The sequence below is a fragment of the Leptonychotes weddellii genome, chromosome 5, assembly GCF_054177405.1.
Source record: "Leptonychotes weddellii isolate Sample4059 chromosome 5, ASM5417740v2, whole genome shotgun sequence".
NCBI classification, from domain to species: domain Eukaryota; kingdom Metazoa; phylum Chordata; class Mammalia; order Carnivora; family Phocidae; genus Leptonychotes; species Leptonychotes weddellii.
In genome coordinates this window covers 106,866,626-106,875,263 of record NC_138373.1, presented here as the reverse complement: position 1 = coordinate 106,875,263, position 8,638 = coordinate 106,866,626, and the positions used below count along the sequence as shown (strand labels likewise).

Here is an 8,638-nt window from a genome sequence, read left to right as displayed (position 1 = left end):
AGCAACATATAGAAGGCACCTTGGACCCCTTTCGGCTTTCTTTCTTTTTTTAAAGATTTTTATTTATTTATTGAGAGAGATAGTGATAGAGAGAGAGCATGAGAGGGGGAGGGTCTGAGGACGAAGCAGACTCCCCGCGAGCAGGGAGCCCGACGCGGGACTCGATCCCGGGACTCCAGGATCATGACCTGAGCCGAAGGCAGTCGCTCAACCGACTGAGCCACCCAGGCGCCCCCCTTTCGGCTTTCTGCTAGAGGTGGGTCACAGCACCAGATGGGGAGCATTGTGACATGACGGGTGGGGGTGTTGCACCATTTTTAAAAGACCCCAGATGCTCCCAGGCTCGTTTCTTTCCTGTGATCACCCCCTAGACACCATATTGAACCTAATTCCTGCAGTTGAGGTAGGGTTAGGATGCAGTACTTGCTAGATGATGAATGTGTTTGGTATTAAATTAAACGTGTCTAATTAAATTGAAAGTTGCCAACGTTGATATGACGTGCCAATCTGTCCAAGGACCCCAGCCTTCCACCTGCTATGTTCTCGGAAGAAGAACTTTTAACTCTTCGGGCTAAAAGAAACCATCTCCCGTCCCTTTTCTCCTGCCTTCCCTACGGAAGACACGAAAACATTCTCACCTCCTGATCCTTTGTCTAGGATAAATCTTCGGGGTGACAAATGTCCGCAGCAGGAAGAAGCTGGAGCCACAAAGGAGCAAAAGCCAGTTCTCCACCTTGGGGCAGAGTGGAGGATAAAGTCTGGGCAAGAAAGAGAATGGATAAAGCTTACAAATGTCATGTCCTTCCCAATTCTTGGAAACCGTCAGCTTTCTGGCTCCCTGTGTTTCTGGCTAAGGTAGGGTGAAGGAGAGATTCAGGAAATAAGGATTCAGATCAGGGAGAACCCTAGGTGAAGGATGCGTTTGGACTATCTTGTTCCTCCAACTTGGTGTTTTTTTTCCTCCCACAGCCCCTAAAGGTAGAGGTGAAGCTATCTCAAGGATAAGTGAAGTTTCCAAGGGCTGAGACACTTCCCAGCTCAGACCGGTCTTGGTAGATCTTTATGCCCAGCCTTTCCCCACTTGCCAGCCTGAGCACTGCTGCTTTTCAGCAGGGCTCTGCCTGCTCCTCGGCTGTGTCTTGCTGTCCCCACTGGCCGTCTTTCCAAGAAATGCCCAGAAAGGGGCCCTGACCTGTTAGCCATCTTTGAAACTTCCAGCCCCAATTTTTTCTACCAGTTTCTCTTACCAAGTATAGACCATTTACTTGGGTACAGAGGTATTGCTGTCCTTTTCCATTTATTTACCCCATAGTTTTGAATTTTTTTAAAAAAAGATTTTATTTATTTATTAGATAGAGCTAGCATGAGCGGGGGGAGGGGCAGAGGGAGAAGTAGACTCCCGGCTGAGCAGGGAGCCCGATGCGGGGCTCAATCCCAGGACCCCGGGATCATGTCCTGAGCCCAAACCAAGAGTCAGACGCCCAACCGACTGAGCCACCCAGGCACCCCCATTGTGGCAATTTCTTAAAATAACACAAGTTTGGTGCATTGATTGACTCTTCCTTTCATGAATGATATCTCCGTAGCATGCGATGCTGCTCAATAGCATTTTACCTACAGTAGAACTTCTTTCACAATTGGAGTCAATCCTCTCAAACCCTGCTACTGCTTTATCAACTAAGTTTATGTAGTATTCTAACTTCTTTGCTGTCGTTTCAATAATCTTCACAGCATCTTTACCGGGAGTCAATTCCATCTCAAGAAACCACCCTCCTTGCTCATCCATAAGAAACACCTACTCATCCAGGAAAGTTTTTTTTGTTTGTTTGTTTTTTTTAAAGATTTTATTTATTTATTTGAGAGAGAGAGACTGAGAGAGAGAGCACATGAGAGGGGGGAGGGTCGGGAGGGTCAGAGGGAGAAGCAGACTCCCTGCCGAGCAGGGAGCCTGATGCGGGACTCGATCCAGGGACTCCAGGATCATGACCTGAGCCGAAGGCAGTCACTTAACCAACTGAGCCACCCAGGCGCCCCATCCAGGAAAGTTTTATCATGAGATTGCAACAACTCATCTTCAGTCTCCGCTGCTTATTCTAGTTCTCTTGCAATTTCCACCACATCTGCAGTGACTTCCTCCATTGAAGTCTTGAACCCCTCAAAGTCATTCTTGAGAGTTGGAGTCAACTTCTCCCAAACTCCTGTTTATGTTGATATTTTGCCCTCTTCCCATAATCATGAATGTTCTTTTCTTTTTTTAAGATTTACATATTTGAGGGAGAGAGAGGGCAAGCGGGGGGAGTAGCAGAGGGAGAGGGAGGAAAAAGATTCCGTGCTGAGCCCAGAGCCCGATGCGGGGCTCCACATGGGACTGGAGACTCACGACCCTGAGATCAGGACCTGAGCTGAAATCAAGAGTCGGATGCTTAACCAACTGAACTACCCAAGTGCCCTGAATCACGAATGTTCTCTTCTTTAAAATTTATTTTTTTTTTAAGATTTTATTTATTTGGGCGCCTGGGTGGCTCAGTTGGTTAAGCGACTGCCTTCAGCTCAGGTCATGATCCTGGAGTCCCAGGATCGAGTCCTGCATCGGGCTCCCTGCTCAGCAGGGAGTCTGCTTCTCCCTCTGACCCTCCCCTCTCTCATGTGCTCTCTCTCTCTCATTCTCTCTCTCAAATAAATAAATCTAAAAAAAAAAAAAAAGTAAAAAATAAACTACTAAAAAAAACCCTCTACTAATTGAGACAGCAACCAAAAAAAATCAGCTGACAGCTGATGGGAATTGATGAGGAACAGGTGGAAGACAAGGACAGGAGCAAAGGTAGGGAGGCGGGGAGGCGGGGAGGGGAATCTGCTTTTGCCATCATCCTTCTGTCATTTTTCTCCTTGGTCCTGGAGACAAACTCATCACCACTTTTCCTCCCCCTACCATGTTTACAATTCTTTTCTCTCTCCCCTGTCACTCCCAAGGCACTAGTGTTGGAAATTGGAGGAATTTCAACCAAAAGCCATTTTCACCTGGAGGGGGATGATGATGCTGATGCTGACTAACAAACTGGATACGAGGATAGGCCCAGTTATTGATGGTGAACTCAAGTCAGAAATGGGAGAATCTGACAGGGTCGAAAAACTTCCCTGAGCTGTCCAGAAGGAGCAGAGCCTTGAGGTGCTCTGTGGATTTAGAGTCCAGGAATTTCAGGCCACAGTGTTGGATGCCTCTAGATCCAATTCTTCGCTCTCTCAAGTTTAGGATTGTGTCCCAGTAGCTCCCTGAAGACTTACTCCTCTTGTTCTAGAAAACTTTTTCCCCCTGGTTTCTTTTTGCTCCTTAGGGCTCCTCCTGGGGCTGAGAGGAGGGAGTAAGATAGAAGGAGCCTGGGATTTGTTCATGAGCCTAATAATGCCTTTGGCCGTCTGCCAGAGATAGGTTATAGTACCAGTGTGGAACCTGGATGGCAAAATGATGGGATCTCTGTACCAGTTTTTAGGAGGCACCATATGCCATCATTCTCTATTTTCCAGACTACAGTTTCTCATCTCGACCCCTAGAAATAAGAAATGAAGATCAATTCCTACACTGATACAGGCTTAGAAAGAGGTCCTATCAGGGTAATGAATGTGTTTAATTAGGGTATTGCGCTGGTATAACAAGATAAAAACAAAAGTTGCTCTGATTTGATCTGACTTGCCAGTAGGTTCTATTTTCTCATTTTTCTACCTGGTAAGTCCATTGAATAAGAACTGTTTTGGGGTCTCCTGCCCAGAAATCATTGGCATCCCTGCCTTTTGCCTCCCTGCCTCCCCAGAAGAGACTGAGGAATTTTTCCTGATCTAGGTTTAGGTCTAGAGAAATCCTTAGGGTGATAGGGATACGAGGCAGGAAAAGCAGTAGCCACAAAGGGCAATGGCCCTTTTGTCAGCATGGGGCAAAGGTGAGGGGGAAAAGCCTGAGCCAGGAAGAGGTGGATAAATATTTGTGAATATTATGTCCTTCACTGTTTTCAGAAGGGCCAACTTTTTTTGGCTGGGGTGTAGAGAAGGTGAGCTCTAGGAAGTTGTCATTCAGATTAGAGAAGCACCGAGGAAAGGACGTGTTTGGACCATCTTGTTCCTCTGGCTTGTTTCCTTCTGGAGCAGGTGAGGACTGCCCACAGCTTGTAAGGGTGGGGGCGAAGCTATGTCCAGGCTACCTGAAGTTTCCAGGGGTAGAATCACTTCCTAGCTTTGACTAGTCTTAGTGTCTCTTTGGCCCAAGCCTTTCCCCACTTCCCACCCCAACAACTACTTCTTTCCTGTTTCCTGTGGGCTGTTCCTGCTGACCCACCATGATCCAGGCTGTGCTACTCCTTTGCTGTGTCTTTTTGTTTTTTTAGATTTTATTTTTAAGTAATATCTACAGCTAACATAGGGCTCGAACTTACAACCCCGAGATCAAGAGTCTCATGCTCTACCGACTGGGCCAGCCAGGTGCCCCTTTGCTGCGTTTTGCTGTTCCCATTGGCTGTCTTTCCAAGAAATGCCCAGAAAAGGGCCCTGAACTTCCAGCCATCTTTCACAAAAATTGGCCATCCTCTGAACACACTCTCCAGCCAGCTCCCTCTCCCAGATTCCAAGACCTGCCCAGATCTCTTGCACATTGCCTCCTCCTTAGCCCCTCTGCCTGAGTACCTATCCAACTTGGCTCTGGGGGTGGCCCTGGAGGAGGCTGGCTGCCCGACTGAGGCCCACATTCTCAGCTTCAGCTTGTTAGGATGGGAGGAAAGGACATCACTGAAACTCTTCTCCATGAGAGGAGAGCACAATGAGGAGGAAAGCATTGGCAATACTAAGGTCACTCTGAGGGATCTGGGGGGACCTGCGGGGAAGCTTGGATGAACCTAACACTCAGCTATTTACCCTGAGGAATGTATTGCTGGTGGTAAATACACACATTGGCGTGATTGGTCTACCAGCCATCTGCCATGTTGCGGGTGGCACAGTTCAAAGATGTTGCTGTCAGTATCCCCTAGAGCTGCAGGAATGCGTGTTGGGAGTGTGCGGAAGAACTAGGCAAAAAGCTGAAGCACCCTCCAAGTTAAGAACCTCTGCGTGTCTACGGATGATGACAATATAATTTATCAAAAGTTCCACAGCTATCTGGGAGTGCTTTAAGGAGAAATTCATTTAGGAACTTGTCTAGGCTTCAGATATTCAATGCCACCTAGGCAACAAGCATCTTTTCTCAGGACTATGTTTAAGGATGGGACATAGTAAGTAGTTAGAAATGTAAAAGACCAGGGGCGCCCGGGTGGCTCAGTCGGTTAAGCGTCTGCTTTGGCTCAGGTCGTGATCCCAGGGTCCTGGGATCGAGCCCCGCATCGGGCTCCCTGCTCAGCGGGGAGTCTGCTTCTCCCTCTCCCTCTGCCCCTCTCCCCTGTTCCTGTGCTCACTCTCTCTCTCTCAAATAAAATCTTAAAAAAGAAAGAAAGAAAGAAACGTATAAGACCACTCAGGACAGATGTACCTTATTTCATGCCAGTGGTAAAACACACATGGGATTGGTGTTAGCCTTGAGCCTCCCCACTTAGTATTGCCCAGCCCCTAGTTCTTATTCCATTTTGCTTTTTTTTTTTTCTTTCAGTCATCATATACTGTGCATGTAATATGTACTAAGCATGAGAGGTAATTTAACCTTTTTCGCATTCATCCACCCTGTACTAAATCCCCAACCAACTAGATGCTGTAGCTCACTAATTTAATTCTTAAACTGAAAAGAGATACAATAAGAGAGAATCATAGAGATCTAATCTCTCCTGACTCTGGGTCTCCCAGCTCATAGCGTGAGCTAGAGTGGAAAAGTGACAGGGACATGTCAGAAATGCCAAAGAACAGGGTCTTAGGTGTTGAGGTCAATGTGTGACAAGGGGACAAGGCTTGGGCAGCCAATACAAATGGACAAATATTTGCAGAGATTGCATCTCTTACTGATTATGGGGGAAAGCAAATATCTCCTTTCTTCATGGGGCAGAGAAGTGGGCAGAACTGGATTGAGGAGCAACCAAACCTATCAAGACAGTCTCGCTCCTCACATAAACTTTGTGGTAATTTGGGGCCCCGTGTAAATGGGTGGAAATAAAGCAGAGGAAGTCTCTGGTGACTTGAAGATGGGGAAGGCCAAGTGGGAACAGTTGGGCTGCATTTCCTGATTCTTGGGCCTTTACTTAAACATAACAGAAGTTTGGAGATGATGGATGAGGTGTGCCCTGAGTCATGGGCTCCTTTCAGACCACAGCCCTTAGGGAAATGGTTTGTATGTTTCTGGTTTGTCCCCTCCCCAGTGTATTCTGTTTCAGACATGTGTGACCTCAGATTCATCACGATACAAGTTGAGCTGCTTTTTTGCTACCTCCTGCTGCCCCCTGTGGATGTCATTTCATATGGAAACCGGACAAATATTCCCTTATCCTTGAGATCCTGGCCACCTTCCTCAGACCCCTTGTCCTGCCAGACTCTGCTCCCAAAGTCCCTGCCTGGCTTCACCAACATGGCTCCTCTACCCAAGTTCCTGGTAGCCTTACCACTGGTGATCGCCCTGGAGAAAGCTGGTTGCCAGGCTGATGTCTGGACTCTGCAACTTCAGCTGTACCGCCAGGGGGGTGTAAAAGCTACACAGAAACTCATCCAACATCTTCAAGAGCTCCAGAAAAGCAGAAGCACAGGGAGGGCAGCTTCAGTGGATGCCCTGGCCTCTGCTCTACAGCTGTTGGCCAGGGAGCAACCAGGCCCAGAAAGAGCCCGACGCTCCCTCCCTACCAATGACTGTGAGCAGGAGCAGGAGCATGGTGTGCACAATGTAGTCAGGTTGTTTCCAGCAATTGGAACCTACTACAGTCTCGGCACAGCTTTGTATTATGCTGCTCTGAACTGTTCAGACAAGGCCAAGGAACGAGGCCAAGATGGGGTCATAGATATGGGTTATGACCTTCTGATGACCATGGCTGGATTGTCTGGGGGACCCACAGGACGACTAATCAGCGCTACACTTAAACCTGCAGTGAAGGCTGGTATTGAACAGTTGATCCAGTATTACTATGGGAAAGAGGCAAACACCGCTCTGCCAGAGATCAGCATGGAGGACTGGGGGGGGACCTAAGATGTGAGTGACTTGGAAGAAACAACTGCCATGGCCCTTTGGTGTTAGTTCACCTCCCTGATTAGTTCAGGGCTTATATAATGGCTATGACTTAGATCCTGGGAATGGCAGCCTTGGGATATAAAAGGTGGTCATCACAAAATGAATAAATCTAATATTTTGACAAGCTGTAATGTGTGTATGTTCAAAATCCCAATCTCTGGTTTGTTATCAAGGAGGAAGGCAGTGCTGTAAAATGCAGGAATTTTAAAGTTTGGGGTTTGGAGTCCGAGGATTTAGATTTGAATCCAGGCTCCACTTCTAAGAGCCTCAGTGATCACTGACCAGTAACAACTTTTACTCCAAACTCGGTTTTTTAAAACCTCTAAAGTAGTGATAATCATTTTCACCTGGATGGGTTTTGTGGCAATTAAAAACGATACAATGAACCTCAAGTTCTTAGCAAGGTACCATCAATAAATATTTATGACTACAGCTCGTCCCTTCCTATCCCGAAGTGTCGAAATTCCGGTCCCACCTCTTCTGGAGCTCTTACAGCCTGCCGCGTCCTGGACCAGTCTCGGTTTTCTTCCCAAGGCAAGGGTTCTCGGAAATCAGCTGTTATAGCCCCAGGCTATTCCATTAATCGGATTCCTCCCTCCGCGGACACGGGGCGGGGCGTAGTTGAGCTTTCCCACCAATCGCTGGAGCTGGGGGTGTGCGGTTTCGGCTCCTCTTGTCCCGCCCCGCGGGGAGAGGACTTGTGGCGGCGCCAATGACTTAGGAAAGTTTGGCTGAATGGCAGCTAGCGTCGGGGTTGCCAGGCAGCGAATGGCGAGCTCCCGAGTTCAGCCGTCCGCCCCAGACCGTGAGCTACAAGGGGGCGGATCTGAGGGGCGGGTCGAAGCCGGGGGCGGAGCCCGCGCCCGAGCTTTTGCGGCCGGAAGCCTTGCCCTGAGCCGCTGGAGAAAGCTGGGATTGAGACCCTTACCAGGTACGGGCCCAGGGGGGGCGTGCGGGGGTCTGGGTGCAGGCGCGAGTTCCTACGCGGGAAAGGCGGCAGGCCCCGGAGGTACGCCCCGTAGTGGTAAAACTTCCTCCCCAGGTTGAAATAGCCGTCTCCTGCTGCATAACCGAATCTCCCCATCCAGCCCAGCTCTCCAACCCTAACACCCCTCTTCCCAAACTCCCCGGCAGCCTCCGATACCCTTAGCCGATGCTTTTACCTTCCGGTCTTAGTCTTAATTTTGATTCTCACCAAAAAAACGATGTCTAAAGGTAGATACGATTTCACTTCCTTCGTTGTTATGTTAAGAAGTATAAGGCACAGGGCGCCTGGGTGGCTCAGTTGGTTAAGCGACTGCCTTCGGCTCAGGTCATGATCCTGGAGTCCCGGGATCGAGTCCCGCATCGGGCTCCCTGCTCGGCAGGGAGTCTGCTTCTCCCTCTGACCCTCCTCCCTCTCATGCTCTCTGTCTCTCATTCTCTCTCTCTCTCAAATAAATAAATAAAATCTTAAAAAAGAAA

General features: G+C 48.5%; 2 protein-coding genes across 4 annotated transcripts in view; both read left to right on the top strand.

Moving 5' to 3' along the window:
* Positions 1-3,711: 3,711 nt before the first annotated feature.
* On the top strand, positions 3,712-7,295 carry APOF (apolipoprotein F). The gene is given in 2 exon segments (XM_081821873.1): positions 3,712-4,137; positions 6,333-7,295. A coding segment is annotated over 1 exon segment (846 nt). The 5' UTR covers positions 3,712-4,137; positions 6,333-6,334; the 3' UTR covers positions 7,181-7,295.
* Positions 7,296-7,946: 651 nt separating this feature from the next.
* The window catches only part of STAT2 (signal transducer and activator of transcription 2), an 18,901-nt gene continuing 18,209 nt past the window's right edge, over positions 7,947-8,638 (top strand). For 2 of the 3 annotated variants that reach the window (XM_031036383.2, XM_006741021.3), the window contains exon 1: positions 7,947-8,105. The gene's annotated coding sequence lies outside the window, so the exon portion shown is untranslated. The remainder of the gene's footprint in view (positions 8,106-8,638) is intronic. The other variant, XM_081821871.1, reaches the window with a different exon arrangement.